Source organism: Zosterops lateralis, assembly GCF_965231275.1.
Source record: "Zosterops lateralis genome assembly, chromosome: 14".
Lineage (NCBI taxonomy): Eukaryota > Metazoa > Chordata > Aves > Passeriformes > Zosteropidae > Zosterops > Zosterops lateralis.
Window position 1 is genome coordinate 2,476,814 of NC_139774.1, and position 20,360 is coordinate 2,497,173.

The window sequence follows — 20,360 nt, forward strand, 5'->3', positions numbered from 1 at the left end:
TGTGAACCCACTGGCACAGGATTTGCTTCTCAGGAAACAAATCCTGCTTTTTCAAAATCTCCTTTTCAGAAGAGCCCAAAAAGAAGCCATGCAAGGCAGGTATGAGACAGAACTGGGATACAAACAGCAATTTGTAGAAGGGCTTGGGGTGGAAGGGGCCTTAAAGTTCATCCAGTAACAACCCCCTGCCATGGGCATGGACACCTTCCACTACCCCAGGTTGCTCCAAGCCCCATCTAATGTGGCCTTGAAAACTTCCAGGGATGGGGCAGCCACAGCGTCTCTGGGCAACTGTGTCAGTACCTCACTACGCTCACGGGGAAGAATGTCTTCTTAACCTCCAACCTAAACCTACTCTCTTTGAGGGCAATCCCCCTTGTCCTGCCACTCCACACCCTCATTCTTCTGAAGCACTTGTCCTGATCCTAGTAACCAACTCAATAAAAATATAAAAAATTTAATTTCACCATATTCAAACCACTCTTGGTTAGTTCTGTTTTAGCTCCAGTCTCCACAGCTTTGTTGTGGGATAACCTGCTGCTGTTAACTGGTTTCTTCTGGTCACCTCTTGGTGTTTGAGCTCAGCACTGCAGGCTGAGTGGGGACATCCAGGCTTCACCAATCTCCTTTGTGTTCCCTGAACCTGTTTTATCCACCTGTGCAAATAGAAGCAGCACACTTTTTCTCAGCATAAACACATAGGAACAATTTCCACAAGACCACAAAGGGTTTCTGGTGTGGGCTTTTTTTCCTTCCTAATCAACCTATTTATTTTGCTAGTTGCGTGTGCATGCTAAGAGGGGATGCTTTTAGGGATGGCTGACTGTAATAATATAAGACAAGAGCAGAGAAGCTGCATTCAGATTCATTTCCTCCACAGCCAGAGCCTTGATTTTCTAAGAATTAAATCCCCATAATGAAGGGGAAGCCTTTGTGTGGTGCTATTGCTGTTTTACATCTCTCATTACACCCTCCCAGTGCACACAAGTAATGACCAAATGATTCCAGGGTTTAGCTCTAGAAGTAAAATCAGCATCCCCAGGTCAAGGATGCATAAATAGCCAGAATGTGTGCTGGAAAAACATGCACATATTGCTTTCTCTGACTTGATCAGCCCTCTTCCATTCTGGAGTCTCAACAAAACCAGGGTACAGTCAAGAGATCAGAGAGGTTCACAAGAAACATTACAGAATCATGGAATGGCTTGGGTTGGAAGAGACCTTAAAGATCATCCAGTTCCAAACCTCCTGCCATGGCCAGGGACACCTTCCACCATCCCAGGGTGCTCCATGCTCCATGCTCCATCCAACCTGGCCTCAAACACTTCTAAGGATGGAGATTCATAATTTCTGTGGGCAACTTGTGCCAGTGCCTCACCACCCTCAAAGGAAAGAATTTCTTCCTAATTTCTAATCTAAACCTACTGTGTCATTGTGCAGCCATTCCCCCTTGTCTGTCACTGTGCTCCTGTAGAGAGTCTCTTTCCAATGGCCCAGAGGAACAGGAAGCAGCCTCTGCTTGCCTCTTTAAAAGCAGGGCTTGGGAGCTGCTAAAGGTCAGACTTCACAGGCAAAGGGCCTGTGAGCACTGCAGGGAAACAGGAGGGTTGGAGCAATTACTGCACAATGTTCTGGGAGTCCTGACCTAATGGACTCTGCATGGCTCAGCAGGCTGGAAAGGAGCAGGGAAGGAGAGCCCCAAAACAGCCTCACCATGCTGTTATTCTTCATTCACTCCTGCTGCAGTGAGAGCATTTTGGGGCAGGTGGATGCTGATCAACATCCCCTTAGAACATTCTGCGACAAGGGTAATTTTAATTTCCCTGTTTTTCCTCTTTTTAAACCAGGATAATGAACATGTCCTTTCCCTTGTGTTCCCAGACTTTGTCTGCCCTGCTCATGTCAGTGGCAAGTTCCTTAAGGCAAGGCTTGTCTTCTGCTGTTTGTGTGGGCTTTGTGCAGCACCATCTGACCTGAGAGGCACTGCCACACTGCAACATTAACAACAGATGCTGAAGCAATGCCTGGTTACAAAAATAAACACATGAAAAATACATTTATGACCCTTGTGTACAGCAAAGTGCTGCACACAGGCAGACATCCATTAAGAGAAGATTCAATATCACAGAGGGGTCTGGACTCCCTCAACCTCTTTTCTTCTTCCACCATTTGCAGTATAAATACATTCCAGATCAGAATTTCTTACGATTACTTAGAAACATCCTTACTTTATCCATCTATTTTCTACCAGATAGTGAATTGTATATTGCAAGAGATAACAGGGTTAAACTTCATCTGGGATCATAAATACCATAGGTTATTTTAACATTTACTTGAGTATATTTTCTTTTTAAAAAATCTAAACAGAATGAAATTAAGCCCACAGCAGCAGAGAAAGAGATAAAAACAACCCCCAAACCATGCACACAAAAGCGAGGCACAACAGGGAAAAAATAAGCAGCTGTAACCTCAAGTGGAAACAATTTGATTACCATCAATTCCCTGAAGTACTGACCAGATAAATACTTGTTTGGTTTATAAGTTCTGACAAGATCACAACCCAAGGTAGTACAGTGGCAAGAGAGTGATTTTTTCTATTTATTTATTGAAACTCCTGAGAAAATAATAAAGACAGGAATCAAAATCTATGTCTTCTGTGTAGCTACAAAATATTACCAGTAGGCAGACAAGGCACACTCACTGCTATTGTTATGAAGATCACAAAGAACCATGTGCCTAAAGCAACGGACAGTGAAAAAGTATCTTAGATTTGAAAATCCGACTTTATTATATTTATAAAATAATTTCCTACCAGATGTCCCAGAACTAATCACATCATCTGGCAAATGTTATACTTGCCCCCCCCTTTTATTTTTTTGCTCAGTTACGAGAAATATTTTATTTTTTAAGTGCAAATTTAACCTCCATTTTGAGGAGGCAAAAAGATTATTGTGGGAAAGCATGAATTAGGTAAACAAGGAGTTATTGCTATTAAACTTTCTCCCAGTGCCTAAATATAGAAATTATAGCCAGATAAACTGCTTACGTAAAATCTCTGTATCGCTTCTTAAAATGAAGTCTGGAGCTGCAGCAGCTTTTGCCCACAGTTTCAGAAGATTTTCTTCGTGTTGTTCAGCCACAGAAAACCTCTAGCCTTTTGCCCCCTTTACTCGTATTTCATTTCTGGTTTCAGAAATCTTGCAGGTCCCCTGGGTTATCTGCATGTCAGCTGGAGCTATCAGTCCTACCTTTAAGAATCTGTATTGAAACAATCACCCCATTTGGGGATCAGAAATTGGACTTGATCTCCAGTTGGGAAAATTCAGCAACTGACTCCAGTCAGGGACAAATGTGGTCCTAATCCAGAGGGAAGGATGCAAATACACAAAGACTGGACTAAATTATGAGATGCACAAATGCATTCTGGGCCTAATGAGAAAGGGGAATTCTTCTCACAAATATCTGCAGCAGGTGAAATCAAGAATTATCCATAGTACATGAAGATATAAACTTTTCCAAGACCATTTTCTTTGACAGTCCAAATTAACACAAATTCTTAGTCAAAGGGACCACACAATTTAGAAGTTTCCAGCATTAGCCTTTTCCAAATTCTGATGAGTCCTATCCTCTTTTTCTTACCCTGAGCCTTCAAGGACTAAGATGTTAAATCTCTCACCCGTGTCATCTCATTTACTTGGTACACCCTGTTGAAAAATAATGGACCCCTTGATAAAGATCACAAACAGTATTTCAGGTGAGTCATGAGGGTTTTGCAGCTAAAAGGAAAATAAATTAACAGAAAGTAAATTTAACTTTAGCCAAGTCATGACTGCAGTTTCTGTATGATATCATCTATCATCCCCTCCTCTCTTTGCTCACTCAGCTGAACAGAAATCTAAACTAACCCATTAATTTACCCAGTCCTGGCTCCAAATATGGAAAGCCCAAAGTGCTGGTTCCACCACAGTTTGGATGGGGCGAGGCAGATGAGTTCCTGGTCATAACAATCATCAGATTTTAAAAAATAATGATCAGTATGTCAAGCTGCATCTGTCATAAAAATATGTATTTTTGACATGTTCTTTTGAAAAAGTAGTTTTGATTTCAAAATACTTTTCTTCAGTCCAAGTAGCATTTGGAATTCTCAGTCCTCTCCAGCTTCCATCAGGCTGTCAAAATGAGAAGCATTTATCCCTGAAAAATTCTTAGTTCAGTATGAAATATTGAAAAGGTGATGTGGGGCCAAGCTGGTGACCTACATTTCAACACTCCTGAAATAACAATACAGAGGGGAGACAGTGGACAGATGAGCAGGAAGAGACCAAAATCATTACATAAAGGGAAAATAACAAACAAACAAAAAATAGAAAGAGAGAGGTACATACTTGGCAAACCAAATAGGTTACAAGAAGGAAGTGAAAATGGAGTAAAAAACAGAAGTGGAAAGCCAAAAAGCAGGAGGTATGCAGGGAATGGCCTGGGAATAAAGTGTTCTGTGGGTAGGGGCAAAACTGAGCACTGTACATCATGTTGAAGGTCTCAGCAACTGGCTGGAATTAACTTGAGAATTCAGTGACCAAAATCTAAATGTAAAATGAAAGAAAGGGATTTAGCCTTATATAGCCCTTGCAGATTATTTCTATTTCAGTTTAGGTCGTTGCACTGCATCCACACAAGTAAGCTGGCATGATTTCCTTCCCCAGACTCCCTTGAGCTGATAGATACTGCAGCTTCAAATAATTACTTCAGTGTGCTTTAAGGGCATGATTTTCTCCATTATTCAAGAGGCTGTGAACCAAATCTCTGTGATATTTTCCTATGAATTCTTAGGAACTGCTTAGGACCTCCATTTTGGGAATTTATTAAATCACTGATTTGAAGACTAATTTTCATGAGAAACATAAATAGGCTGCTCTGTACTTCCCTTATTCTGTTCTTTAAAATATTGCACATATCATCACAGTGTTTCTGAGACCACTAAAGATATGAATTTTATGGCTGATATTTGGCTTTCTATATATTTCTGGTTTTGAAGGTTGGAATCATGAAATTCCATAGAAAAGTAGTTATCAATTTAAAAAATAAAGAGAGGGTGTTGATATGCACAGCTGCCTTTTCTAGCTTCTTCCATTTTAAACAGCTGCAGCATTCTGCAACAAACCAAGAACCCAGTTTTGTTGTTCTGGGTTGCTAATTAGTTATTATCTTTTATAGCTTCAATCAATGAACTGCTAAAGCTAAGCCAGAGCAGTGCTGTTATTCGTAAATTAACCTTTAACAGTCTGAAAGAAACAGCCCTTTCAGCACCTGCACATTCTTTGCAGTGACTGCTTGATGAGTCTTAATCACACCCTTTTTCTGTAGATGAGGAAGGTCATTTGAAGAAGAAAAGAAATTCACTGACATTTTAGGAAGAATTTGTCCTCTACTTACAGCTACAGCTAAAGCTATATCATATGAAATACGTTACAACTTAGGTCTCATCACTCTCCGAGTTATTTTCTTGGGCTGTTTTTTCTTTAAACCGGATTTTTAGACGACTAATTCAGTGGCCAGGAGCTTTGTGACAGTACTGTGGGACCCTGTGAGCTTCTCCTGCCTGATGTCAAGACCAGTGTCTGTTCTAATAGTGAGAGGCAATCCCCCCTCACACTCTTTATTCCCTCTGTGCTGATGCTGCAGGGACTCAAAGATGCAGACAATGTCAGATAGGTATTCCATGAAAAGAACAACTGCAGTGCACCTTTCTGTGCCCCTCATCACAATCTATTACCCAACCCCAGGGTGCCAATCTTCTTTCCAGTGACCTGTGCTCAGTAGTCACTTAAAAATCGACACTGTGCCATTCTCAAGGCTCTCTGCCTCCTGCAGACCTTCTAGAATCTCTCCCAATTTTTTCTCTCTACCAGATCCTCTGTGCTCACCTTTCTATATAAGATTTTTACTGGTCTCCCTTCTCATGCCCTCCCTCTCTGCTCAGAGCTGTTCTTGCACTATCATCCTGTATCTCATCTGGGCCCTTCTCACAGTTTCATTGGAATTAAGTATCTCTTTCAAATCTAATATTCTTATTCAGATTGGATTTACTTGCTTGACATGCAAATTACTCTGTGAAACAGAGAACTGGGAATGGCATAACTAACAGTGGATAATTATAATGATTTCTTTCCCTATCAAGAAATTCAGACATTTTTCTTAAAATCCACACAAGAACTGTCCTTTCTTCAATTTTCCCACAGTCATTCTGTTTACAGCACCCTACCCCAAAACAGCAGTACAAAACTCACTAGGAAGACTGACTCGACTTTTCAGGAAATTTTGCTTATTTGACACATTAGCAGTTGCTTCACATTTAGTTTTCTGAATTCATAACCTATTCTGTATATCATGCCCCATCAGTGGAGCTTGTCTGCATTCCAGGTGATTGCAGCAGGAACCTTCCTGTGAGAGCAATACAAATTTATTCCAGAGGAGCTGTAGTTCCCAGCGTAAACCCAGGGCAGTCCAGGAGTATGTGGACAAGGAATATCCCTAGCTAGCATGGTACGTGTGAGAAGGTCACAGGCAGGAAGTAAGAAACAGCAGGAAAAACTGAATAAAACAAGGAAAGTTGTGAGACACAAACTTCAGAGGACAATGCTGAAAGATTCAGATTTGGGGTGATGAGATGCAAAACGTTTTGTATAAAGGGACCTTATTTATCATCTTGTTCCAGCCCCCTGCCATGGGCAGGGACACCTTCCACTATCCCAGAGTGCTCCAAGCCCTGTCCAACTTGGCCTTCCAGGGCACTTGCAGGGATGGGGCAGCCACAGCTTCTCTGGGCACCCTGTTCCAGGGCCTCCCCACCCTCACAGAGAAAAATTTCTTCCTGCAGTGCTCCCAACCAGTCCATGATGGTCTGTTTGGTGTCTTTCTGTCCTTGGGAGAGCCCAGGCAGTGCAGACAGGCTCTCTTAAAACAATTGCACTGCATCCAACTCTGGGGCCCCAGCATAGGAAGGACATGGATCTGTTGGAGCTTTAAACCAGCACTACCACCTCTCCTATCCAGCTAATTCCCTGAGAAAAGGAAAAGAAATAGCAGATACATTTAGAAGAATGTTACCACAGCAAAATCAGAAGTACAAAATTAGTGTATTTTAGGATGGCATTTGCCTAGGCAATCTTAATTCAGTCCCTTGTATTTATAAGGGTAGACACTGAAATCCTAATTTCCTGAAAGTCCATGAGTTATTTGACATGGACTTCAGAGGTGCCAGTATTTCACCCACGGCTTCACCTACACACTTAAAAATTTCAGATGCAGATTTTATCATGGGATCCTTTCATCTTTTACAGAGCTGTCTGAATGGAAGTTTTTTATTTTGCCCTCTCTACATATGGTGTGTGGCCCAGTGCCTTATTTACTGCACACATATAAACTCTACATTGAATACAGGATTTGAAATTTCTCTGACTGTTTTTCATCACAAATCCTTATTGTTCTCCTGAGCCTTACATGTGCTATGAAAGCATTTTTACACTGCTTTTGTGAAGCATTTGCATTACACCAGTTCTGTTTTGTAGATTGGAACCACCAGCACAGAGAAATACACATAGATTTGTCTAATGCCTACTAACTCTAAGCTCTGAATTATTCATAAGTCTGATTTATTCAGAAATCGTCAGTGTTTTATGTCTAGAGCAAAATTCCTGTTCATCTTAGTTTCTGTTACGAGCTCTCACCACTTTTGCCAACCAAGCTCCATTGATTCTAAGTTAGTTATCAAAAAACCAGAGTTCACTCAGGTTAGGGGTCATCTAAAGTCTGATGGAATTGCCAAAACTGCCAAAGGACATAGAGCAGAGATGAGAAATCTGTCTTCATTCCCTGATCTTAATATATAGCATGTGGGGGACTAAAAAGATGCCCCAGAGAACTAAACTCAAAGCCAGAGGGAGTTTCAACCTTCTCATCCCACCTCACCCAGAAGTTTCCCGACTGCAAATCTACAATTGGTTGGGCTGGTGCCTGAGAAGATGCCAACACAATTTAAAAAATGCCACATCCAGATTCACCATTCTTTGCATGGACGAAATATTCAGTAAAGTTAATGAGAATGCTGTCAGTCCAATAAGGACCAAGTTTTGCATGGGTAACACATATTTGCTGAAAAACATGTGATGATGTTCGAGTTCAGCTATGTATTTGGAATTAAGGATATACTGATTTAACACTTGACGTGTTATTACAGGTCTTGAACCAAAACCAATAAAGGAAAGAAGTGCTGAAAGAGATATCTCTGGGAAACTACAGGCAGGATTCTAAAGCAGTGGTAGTAATTTGCTAAATATATGGGTTACTGAGGCTACAAAAGCTAACACAACCATTAATCCTGAGATTTCTCCATGAAACACCTGTTTGCTGTTAAGGGTCAGGGACATCTAAAGCTTTTGGTTACAAAGGAGAATAATATTATCTGAAACCCATTAGAAAAAAAGAAGAAAGGTCTAATTAATGTAATATCAGGGTCACAAATCCCTTGGGAGTGGACAAAGACAAAACAAAATAATCTTTGTGCTTCATTGCACAAGTGGCTCACAAGTCGTGGAAGGAAGCAGCAATAAGAGCCAAGGGTTACTGCTGCTCTAACAAAGAGATGTTCAGGTTCCCAAAGGAAGCCTAAAATTATAAGACTCAAAATAGAATAACAAGCAGAACTCCAGATAGTGGAACAGGGCTCTGGGACCCAAATGCCACTGGACCTCCTCAGATGGCAGAACCATCCTACCTTTGCACTTACATCCAGGTGCCTGGAAATTGGCAGCACCAGCAAGGAAACACCTGGGAGAATGTTTGTATCCATACTGAACTGGGTATAAGGCAATACACTGAGTGCTCAGTCAAGGATGATCAGCACAGTCAAAAGCCTGAGGGAAGCCCTTGCAAAGGTTAGAGTGTTCTTGTGACATTTTCAAATGCAAGCTCAACAGTCACACCCCCCTCAGATTCTGCAAAGGCTGTGTCTTCCTGCAAGGCCTGCAGCAGGAGGAAGGGCACACAAACCCCAGGTGATCATAGCCTAGGGCCCCATTATATATTAAATTCATTTCCAAATCTGTTTCTGCAAACAGCCCTTCTGCAACACCAGCTCAGCTTTTGCTGGGCTCCATTAATTTGTGGATGTTGTAACTGTGATTGCAAATCCTCAGGTTGTTCCTCAGACCTTTACCCAGGTGAAATTCCCATTTAAATAGAAAGAAAGGTTTGCACAAAAAAAATTAAATTAAGTAATTATAATTTTTGCTGCTGGAGACCCCACTTCCCAGCCCTTTAGCTGCCTCTGTGACATGAGCATCACTCCTCATTTGAATTCCTGACTGACAGTGCTCACGGAACTGCCATACAGGGCTCACAGGGCATCCACTGAGTTTACAACTTAGTTTCGACAAGGCTGAGAACAGTGACTTAATGCTCCTCTACGTCTCTATATTAGTCCTACTCCAAAACCAAAATTGAGAATATTTTTTTTGTCTGCACTGCAAAACATCCAGGTGATTTTTTTCCCCCCTAAACTCCATGAGAACCTTCTGCCAATTCTTATTGACTGCTGTGAAGCTGACAGTGACAGAGTAAATTAAGCTACATTCTAACCCATGCTTTTTGTCATTATTTTGACAAATAAATAATGTTTTTGTTTCCATAATCATGTGTTAGTGAATGAAAATAGCTAGCAAAAATTTAGGTCTGATTTCACCACAGAAAAGTAAAACGAGAAGAGTCATTCAAAGAGACTTAGTGGCTTTGTAAAAATAACAAAGGGAAAACTGATAAGCTCCTAGCCCAGTTTTACTGTTCTTTTGAAATGAAGGGCAAACCAGCTCTGGAATACACACACCTGAATACACACATCGGAACTGAACCATTATTCCATTATTCCATTACACAAACCAGTAACCTCCAAAAGCAGGGTGAAAGCTGGATCAGGGACTATTATCTCCAGTGCTCATCTGAAACTGAGTTAAGAAAAAGATGTATTTTATGCTTTATTGTTCCACTCTATTTAGATTCCACAGATTAATTTACAAGAACTTTATATCCAGATCACAGAATGATATGAGTTGAAAGGGACCCACGAGGATCATCAAGTCCAACTCTTAAGTGAATGGCTCATATCTCCTACAGGGACTGAACCCATAGCCTTGGGGTTATTAGCACCATGCTCTGACCAGCTGAGCTCATCTGAGGGTCTTCACTCAGAGATGTAAAATAGAGGAAAAAGTAAATAGCAGCATTAGAAGGCTAATTAATGCAGTTAACATCAGTTCTTCACAAATATTCTGGATTTTCCCATCCTTACCTGCTGTAGTACTGGAGACTGTTGGCCACTGCTGCTCAGGCCCTGCTGGTCCTCCACGCAGGACTCCTGCCTCCTCCATATGCACAGCACTGGGTAAGCAAATATCACAGTTGGGTTATACAGTTCCCTTCTGCCCTGGACTTCACAGCATTTCCCTTTCCTGCTACTCTTCAAAATTCAGAGCTATTTGTCACTATGCAGCTACTCCTACAGCACTGCATGAGAAGCAGCTGTTTTGACTTGCAAAAAATGTCTTTGATTATTTACTAAAAACCCAGTTGTGAAATAACTTATAAAACAAAAACACCTGCAGGATACTTCTCTCTCCTTGACTGGGAGTCACTAATAAAGAAGTGACACATCTTTGCTATTAGGATGTAGAAATATTGGGCAAATGATTAAAAAGTTGGTGGAGTTAGTTCTGAGCTTCTATCATTATGCCAATTTAACAAACCCCACCTTCCTGGTTACTGCACATTTCTTGTGAGCAATTCAGGAAGAGAAGTAGATTTTTTTCAAATGCAAAAATGAATACAGCATTTTTTACATCATCACATCATGAGCACTGGGCATCAAAAGCACCAATTTGCACCTTACATGGAAGGGAAAGAAAAAATCTGCTGTTTTTAATACAAAGCTAAGCCTGATATTTATATGCTTTTCTTTAAGAGAAACAGGATTCTGTGACTGTGTCCCTGTCTCTGCTCATTGGCTTCACACCCCCCTTCACACTTCCAGCTGAACTTAAGGGCCAGTTTCATCCAAAGGTGGCAGACATCAAAGGCATCAAATTTCTACAAGTTTTATGAAAAATCAGCATTTTATGGAAACCATCAACTGAGCAGGGCACAGGCTCAGAACATGAGATTTCAGGTAAGGACAGGGGCTGCTGATGTGAGAGCAGAGGAACATGTACAATTTTCCAGAAAGGCCCCATTAGTCTTGTGGGATTAAAATAAGCTCTTACTTTTCATTAATTGTTCAAGTAGCTTCAGATAAGATCTTGTACTTTGTACAGATAGGAATGTGGATCCACAAGAGCATGCCTGACTCAGGACCAGCAGATAAGGTGCTTGGGTAGGCAGAATTCTTCTTCAGTATCCTGCTCCCCAGACTGTTCATTGATTTTGCAGTTATGGATCACAAAAAAAATTGAAAGTCACAGCAGGAATATAAAAGAAAGAAATCAGCTTGCCCAGTAGGCCACAAAGTCAAGCTTGCTCTGTCTTCCTTTGCTTTTGGTCCTTGAGGTTTAGATTCCTTTTCACACAGCATCTCAAATCAATTGGGAGTTACTCTGTGTCCTCACTCACAAGAAGCACAGTGTGACTGAATTTTGGACTTCAATCTCATAAAGACTCTTCAGCCCTGTGGATAATGGATAAAGGTACAGCACCACTGCACCAACAATTTTGAGAAGCCCATACAATCCTACACTTTGTGATGCCACTAGGAATGGCTGCAGCCTCATAACTGCACCTACACCTGTACAGGAATCTTAATAATAACATCAGATTACACCTGAACACAGAACCAGTTTTCCAGTCTGCTCAGGGAGAGTAAAAATACTGTTTGATTTAGGCTCTAGAGATGCAATTTTAGTATAATTCTCTTTTTCCAAGTGTACTGAGTAGTAAATTACAGTAGAGACTGCTTGTGGTATTAGGCAGCAGATTTTCAAAGATGTCTAAAGAGATTTGGACAAAAGCCTCACTTTTCCTTCTTTGAAAATCCATCTCACATCTTCAAAAAGTCCTTTCAACTGTATTAATCTTCTTGATTGCACCATGTGGTTAATAAACCTGCTGCAGGAGCAGCTACTTTTATGGTAATGAGAAAAAGAAGATGGAAATGCAGACTGCCTATTGAAACATCAGCACTGATGATTACAGGGAGCTTTAAAATAAACAAAAAGTATGTAATGACAATTGAATGATTCAATAATTGGAACAATTAAGTCTTGGCAGTGAATGGATACAAAAGGAGAAGGTAAAAAGAAAGAAAAGCACAGCTCTACAGCAGTGCAATAACAGTACAAGATACAAGTCAGACTGAATCTGTAGCACGTGGTAATTGGAAGTGACAGCAGCAGAACTCAGGTGCTTTCCATCTCAGCATAGATATCATCAGTCTAGGGCATCAGAAGAAACTTTCACAGAAGAAAAAAGACAGAATTCCCCTTCTCTGGAGAAACACCACACATACCTTTGCATTCCTGCCCTCAGGGATGCAGAGTAGCGCCAGTCCGGATTGGGGTGTTTTGGCTGTAGAAACAAAAGTCCAGGACAATGCTGTTAGTGCCAGTAAAACATGCTAAAAAGCATCTGCATCTGGCTAATTTAGTCAAAAAAGCCTATATGGATACACTTAATTTTTGTGAATTGCCAAATCGTTCTACAAATCTACAAAAAGAAACTTTCAAATGGGCACACAGGGAGTGTCTCTGCCATAAACTTGTCTGCATGCCCAGGCCTTTGGCTAGAGATGATCTCTGGGGAACAACATTTAATGCTGCAAACTGGTGGAAAGTTATTTCATACATTCATCAGCATTTTGGGCATAGGGTAAAAAACAACATCAAAAATCCAGAAAATTCATTTTTTTGTTTACCTGATAAGGTGAGGAAACTCAAACTCCTATACTGAATATATGTATAAATGTAGCTCCCTGTGAGGGGGACGTGAGGCAGTGAGGTTTCTGCTGGAATTCAGTGTTCTGCAGGGGACTGCAATGGATGGTATCAGATTTGCAGACTGCAGCAAGTCTTTTATTAAGGACGGACATGTCCATAATACCAAAACCTATTAGATTCTCCATATTCATGAGAGGGTATAAAAGGTAGAAGGGGAAAGTAGCCAGCAATACCCTTTGACCAACAAACCTCAGCATATGCTGGTGTGCTGCAGCATGACTTGCTAAACAAGGAGATAATTAAGAAATCCTCCGTTGATCAAAAATTGCTCCAGAAAATAGTTTTCACATTGTCAGGGGACCATCACTGTAATTTTCAGCTACAGCCAATGAGTGCAACTTCAGGTCTCTTAAAATTAAGCCCTGAGGACATACCAAGGTTATTTCTCAGGATACTAAAAACGTTATTCTGTAGGTGATAGGGTAGTGAATGGTTAAGATCAGGCACTGGAATTCAAAGACAGAACTTATATCCAAAAATGTAATGGACTACATTCATTCCTGATGTGTCTTGCACAGTGCCAATCACACAAATAATAAATTACAGTAATGGTTTAATTCTCTTCAAATTATTGGAGGCAGATCAGAAATGAATTTGACCCCATTACTTGAAAGAGAAAAAGAAAGTGTTGAATGTTCTGAATTATTTAAAGCCAACTCTGTCTTCCCTCTTGAGGTTTGGCGTATGCTTTCCCCTGGATCAATAGGTTTTATTCAAGCAAAAATGGAGCAATTACAACTTACAGTATTGCTCTATCACCACACTTCCCAGGTCCAGCATCACTCAATACTGAGGTGCTCTTGGATGATGCATATACGAGTATTCCTTATGGTCTGAGCTACACAAAAGGAAGGAGGCTCCTGTTTGCAACCACACATTAAACATCTGTGCTAGCATTTTCCTTCCCATTTAGCCCCCTGTTCTCTGTCATGCTCAGGTTCTGCTGAGTGTAGCAGAAAGTGGTTTGACAAGAAGCCCATTATGCATGGTTCTAGTCTTTTCTTATTAATTCCACTTTGGCCCCAGTCCCAGGGATGTCAAAGCATCTCTAAAGTCAACCACGTAGTAACAGTCAATGAAAGAGCATAGAGAACAATACACACTGATCAGATCCTCTCCTGAGTTTGCCTTTCTTGAGTATGAAAGGTGCTGACACCAAAAGATTCATCTTTTCTTCTGCTGGGTTTTTTTACAGCAGAGGAAGTACTGGACTTTTGTTCTGTTTTGCAATTTGAGAGGTGCAGGTCACTAACATGTACAGGCTTGTAGGCAATGTGAGGAGGAGGAATCTTACCACAGTCCCAGACAAAACACAGATAAAATGAGATTGCATGAAAGCACTGAAAAAGTCTGACACGAGTTGGGTAGGAGTGAGAAAAGAGGAAAATGACCACTCACTCACAGTACATAGATTTTTGGTTTTTGGATGAGAGTTTTCCAACTCCTGGCTAGAAGACAAAAATTCATGTTGTGTTTGCAATGGACATCAAGTATTAAATGGGTGATGGTGGCAGGAGAAACCCATCAGTTAGAAAATAAACAATTTTTCATTTCACATGCATGGACCAAGACTCCTCATGTCAATATAAGAGAAATTGGGAAACTGGAATTTTCAAGGGTTACTATCCAGAAACTGTGGCATCTTGTGGCTATTCCCAATCAGTTCTTTCTTTCCTGTGGCTCTTTAGGAAGGGCTGCAGTGCTGTTCCCAGAGGAGCAGAAGGAAGGAGGGAACACAGGATGAGAAAAATGTACTCTGGAGGTGGAACTATTGCCACAACTGACCTTCAGGGGCTGGGATTTTTTAACTGTGAAAAAAATCAATATCTGTGACTTCTTTTAGAAGTCATTACAGGAAGAAGCAGAGCACAAAGCAGTTGGGCAGCAGTTTGCCTTTGTGCAGACCTATTTTCACACAGTTTTACCATGTGCTTGCTGCTTCACTGGGTATTTTCAGAGCTCAGCAAGAGGCACATTTGTCCCACACTTGTGTTACCAAGAGTCAGTGTCCTGCAATTGACAAAATCAGTGAAATTTCTGTTTTGTCAGCATAAGTGGCTTCTCTTTTGTTCTGCAACAGGCTGTAATTCTTTTAGTTTCTCTGGCCATAAATGAAAAGTTGTTTCAATACATCTCTAAATGAGACTGGACTAGAAAAGCAATAAAGCATGACTGGTAACAGAAGCTGAGCACAGCAGAAGAAGCAAATCTATTCAGTAATATCTGTCCCCAGCTCAGATGCAGCACTGCTGCTTCTTAGAAACCCACCAGGAATTCACAGTCTACAGGCTTGGGTTGGTTTATATCTCTGGCTGTGAACAGTCCACCTTCACCAGACCACTCCCTGAAATCTGCCACAGGGCCAGGTGTGTCCCACAGCACAGAGTCACTGTGCAGGACTGGGTCACTGTGCTCTCAAGGTAGAGCTGAGTCCTCAGGCAGTCCCAGGGGTCAGGGGGCTGCACAGCAGCTCCTCTGCAAAGCCCCATCACAGACTGGGCTGTGAGATGTGCACTGTGCCCTAAACCAACACCACCAGGACCAGGCACAGCTGAGCAGGAAGTGTGAGTACACAGACAGAGCACAAAGAGGAATAAGGCTCTGAAGGGGTCTGGAAGCTTCCCAGTTGTAAATCCCCACATTCTCACTATGTCACAAAATGCTGACGAAGACAATATTGTTCCTTTTACCTCCCCAGCTCATTACAAGACTCTGTTTATCACAATCCAGCACATTCTACTAGGTTGAAGGTAATTTCAGCTTGCCACTTCCCTCAGAGATCTTTGGAAGTCATGTAGCAAATCCAGCAGTCCTGCCAGTAGGTGAAAGAAATCCCATGATCCAGCACAGAAGTAACCAAACTTTCTTTTTTTTTCCCCCATCAGCTGCTTTTTCTGATTCAGTTACAGCACACATCATCATAGTGTGAGATGAGCCAAAATCTACCCAGGTGCCTGTAGAAGTCACTGCCCCAGGTGAACACCTCATCCCACCAGTTTGCTCCTCCTGCTTTTTCCAGGCACCAGCCTCACATTCTGCCAACCACATAACCACAGGCATTATTGTTACTAGTCATAAAAAAACAGCCCCACTGGGAAATCTGATAATGTGAATGTATAACATAAAACAGAGCCATCTTAGGAGCAAGAATGCTAATGCAAAATGTCACACAGTTGTTTTCAAGTGGGTTAACTGAAGAATCATTTCATTGGTTTGTGGAGAATACATTTAGTTGAAAATGTATTTTTACAAATTTTTCTCAGCTCTCTTTTTTACCTAATACAGTAAGAATTTCTCCCTGGGGTAGGAGGAAATTCTAATTTTTTAAAACATTGTCGTGATCCCATATTCAATGGATTAATGCAAACACTACCTTTCATTTCAGTGCTTGCTAGAACAAAACCTGCTTGAGGTAGAGAAGCGTGAATCAAATATTTACAAACAGTTACCAGATGCTGAGACTCCTAAAAGCATCCTGCTTCATTCTGATTTCCACACAAATGCACAACAGAATGACATAAGGTATATTTATCACATGTATCTGCTTTGAAGCAATAATAAAAGCCTTTTAAAACCCCTGACCACACAAGGGTCTGCTTATTTTCCTCACATCTGTCAGCACAGAGACAGTGCTGACAGGTGTAGGGAAACAGAGGCTTCTATTCCTGCTTTCCTTCTGTAAATGTTTAGAATTAACTTGGTGTGGAGAACAAACTATTTAAATATATGTTTATTTTTCAAGATATCAAAAAGGAAACTGGAAAGGGGTGTAATTCAAAAGCCCAAGTCTGGGGGTGTTCATTTTCATTCCTAACTCTGAGAAAGCTGAGGTGAAGGGAACAGACAAGTGCTTCTGTAAAGTACATTTAATGAGTTCCAAGAGAAGGAAAACATCTCTGGTTAATCTTGGATGCAGATTTCTGCTGGCACAGCAGAACCCAAGCTCCTGACTGCCCTGAAGCTCAGAGAACTGTCCCTGCTTAGCCGAGCAGGTTCAGACACTGCCATTAAACAAAAGAACAAACATTTATAGTTAACCTTTTCAATGTCAGCAGGGCTGGAGAATTTCTTAAAGGCTTAAGTTCTTGAACTGAGATTGTAAGACATTCCATCATTAATACCTTTAAATCCTCTGAGAGAAATCTGGACAGACTGCTGCAAACAATGCTCTGGGGTTACTAGGTTTAGACACTTCAAAGCATCCTTGCATTTAAAGCAGCATCAAAATGTGTTCAACTCAAGTGTTGCTTTCTTTTTTCCATGTGTTTATCAAGCTGGTTTTGAAGCAAAAAATACAAAGAAAAAGACAAGCAGAGCAAACAGCTGTAAAACTCCAATGGATCTCCTGCATCTTATCACCATCAATGTGAAGTTTTTTTCAATTTCTTTAAAAGTGTCCATAGATCAACACACTCTATTTCTGATAAATACATGAAACATCATATTTTTTCATCCACATGTGTCTCCACACAAAAAAAGGTACAAGGAAATGTATAATAGAAAGGAGTTTATGTCTAGTTCTATCAAGTATCCTGACTGCCCACTCCTCATTAAGAATGTGCCAGGCTGTCTTCTGGGACAGAAAACTCCTGTTAAAACATTTTGGTTTGATTGTTATTTCCTGTGTTGAAGGGAAAAGGCTGTCATGAGATGCAAGACACAAGAAATGAGCTTAACTGCACAGGATGTAAGAACAAGACAGGAAAGATGAAAAGAAAAACCAAGGACCAGACAATACCCAGACATCATTCAGCATCTTCACAGGAATATGAGGAAACAGACTCCAGACTAAAGCACTGAAACCCTTCCTGAAAATGACAGATCATCACTGCAGCAGTGCCCAGTAACAAAATCACAGCTTCACACACAACCTCTTCATAGTGTGTGCACCTCTCTTTCAAAAGACAGGAGTCCAGGCTGCCCCTAACCCACACAGCACGAGAAATGTAGCCACAGTATTTTTTTAAATCCCTTTATTTTGCCTACACTGCCTGCCTGGTCCCTCTGCAGTAGTTATCTGATGAGAGAGCAATATCCATTAACCCTGCACTGCTACCCTTATCACCAGCCCCGACAGCAATAACTGTGTCCAAGATTTTCTGTGCAACTGCATTAGTACATTTCTTCTTTTACAAAACACCCTTGGTCTGAGTCATACTTATAAACCCATAAAGGACTGTGCAGGTAAGCAGGATGAGCACAGAGCAGTGGCTATCCTGCAGAAACAAGCTTCCATTCCACCATCACAGCAGTGGCAGTAAAAAAGGAATAGCCACACAGGAGACAGAACTTGGCCAGGTACAAAAAAGCCCCTATCTAACCTTATTGCACTTGTTTGCACTTCTACTGTATCCTTCTAATGACCCAATAAAGCCACAACTTAATTATTAGCATCTTTGACCTTATCAGCAAATATGAAAAGAACTAAGACTTATTGCCCCAAATGTTACTGAGATTAATCCCAAACGTTACTAAGATTAATCCCAAATAACCTGGAAATATTTTTCCTCTCACTGTATAAACAATATTTTTAAAATATTAGCCGCTGTAAACCCCTAGGTGTGATTATCTGTGCATAGCAAACCCATTCACCTGGTCTCATCCTCATCAATGAGCAACCAGTAGAAAATCCATTTCCAAAAACTGTGTGGAAGTAAAAAAAAAAAAAAAAAAAAAAAAAAAAAAAAAAAAAAAAAAAAAAAAAAAAAAAAAAAAAAAAAAAAAAAGGACCTGTTCATATTCTCCAAAAGTAACACACAGATCAGAGACTGACTTTGTAAACTGGTGCAAGGACAACAGTGCCTTGTTATGCCTCACAAATGAAGGCACAGGCTCTAAAAGGCTGATTCAAAGTTCACTTTAAGTAGAAAGAGAAACACAGTTCTCTGAAAATCTAATAATACAAAGATCATTATCCTTAAAATGCAGAATTTAGTGTTGCTAAGCAATTGATGCATCTTCAGTGCAAATGCTGAGCTTGAAACAGGAGGAAGATGTGACTTTTAGTGCGTAATTAACTAGGAACTAGTAATTACTGAATGCCATTACATTCAGCCATTTCCTCCAGTGCACATGGCCTTGATACATCTTCATAGAATGTCCTACCACAGGACAGGTTAAGAAGCAGAGACCTAAGAAAAGAGCTTATGATGAGTAAAACTTGTCAGAACTTCACCTCTGTTTAAATCATACACAACGAGTTGAATAATTGATTCCCATTTTGGATGACAACTCCACACAGGCAGCATTCATTTGTTTGTTCTATACATTTCTCTGCTTTTGTACTCCAAGTTTGAGCTGGCTTTGCTGCCACTGCATGATCTGCAAAACTTGCTAATTCCTTACATTCAATGGAGTGAGTCTCAAAATGTGATAGGAATCTCTTTGTTAAAATTATTTCCTGCTCATCTTGCATACGAAGTGAAGCCATTTTCAGTTAGTGCTTTTCTTCTTGCACGCCCCCCCCAAAAAAAAATCAGCTATAAAATGTGTATTTCACTCTTTGATTCTTAAGCATACATGCTTATAGAGCATGTCTCATACTCCCTCCTATATCAAACACATTCCAGGCATTTTATTAGACTCAAAAAAAATTTAAGATACAAAAACTGCAGAGAAAGAGAAAACGTACTTCCCCTGTACCCTGCCACTGTGATTTACAGAAAAACAGTGCATTAAGTTTAAATGGATTAATGTTGAATGGATGATCATTACTCTCTAAAAGCATTTTTATGGAAGACTTGCTGGCCCTTAAGATATGGGCATCTTTGCTCAACAAAAAGCAGTTGCTAAAGATGCTAACGTCTTCATATGTGGAAAAAGTAGAAATAAATAAATAAATGAGCTCTATTTCTGTGGCAAGAATACACAAGTATTGTGTATTCTTTCTATCCCACCAGTTATTTCCCTGACTTTCCCCAATCTGGGGCATAGCACATATTAATGCACAAACTGATCTTACAGCTGCCACAATTGTGGGACAGAAACAACACCCAGTAATGGCAATATTTTCCTTTTGTGCACCAGAATTAGTCTCTCCTGTGAGTGCTTCTGAGTTCAGTCACAACATGTGTAAAAAGGAAACCACACAAATCATGCAAACCACACACCAATTGCAGGATTCCTGCACGCCAGCATAAAGCAACCATTAATTCTTCACTGTGGGAAAATATTGCAAAGGTTAACACATGGCTGGTCAAACCATAGGTATCAAACAATTTTCATAAGCAACCCAGCAGGTTCGAAGTTGTCACTCTGTAACTTTATGATGGTGATTTGCTGTAATTCTCTGCAAAGATGTCACTGGGTTGTCACAGGCCAGAAAACA

General features: G+C 40.6%; 1 protein-coding gene across 6 annotated transcripts in view; it reads right to left on the minus strand.

The window, feature by feature from the left end:
* The window catches only part of LOC310915189 (protocadherin alpha-2-like), a 126,407-nt gene that overhangs the window by 26,988 nt on the left and 79,059 nt on the right, over positions 1–20,360 (minus strand). For 5 of the 6 annotated variants that reach the window (XM_083871900.1, XM_083871896.1, XM_083871898.1 and 2 more), the window contains exons 2-3: positions 12,547–12,605; positions 10,342–10,430 (exon numbers count right to left, since the gene is read on the minus strand). In XM_083871900.1, the coding sequence (XP_083728026.1) occupies positions 10,342–10,430; positions 12,547–12,605 (148 nt within the window). Of the gene's footprint in view, positions 1–10,341; positions 10,431–12,544; positions 12,606–20,360 lie in introns of all 6 variants that reach the window. The other variant, XM_083871899.1, reaches the window with a different exon arrangement.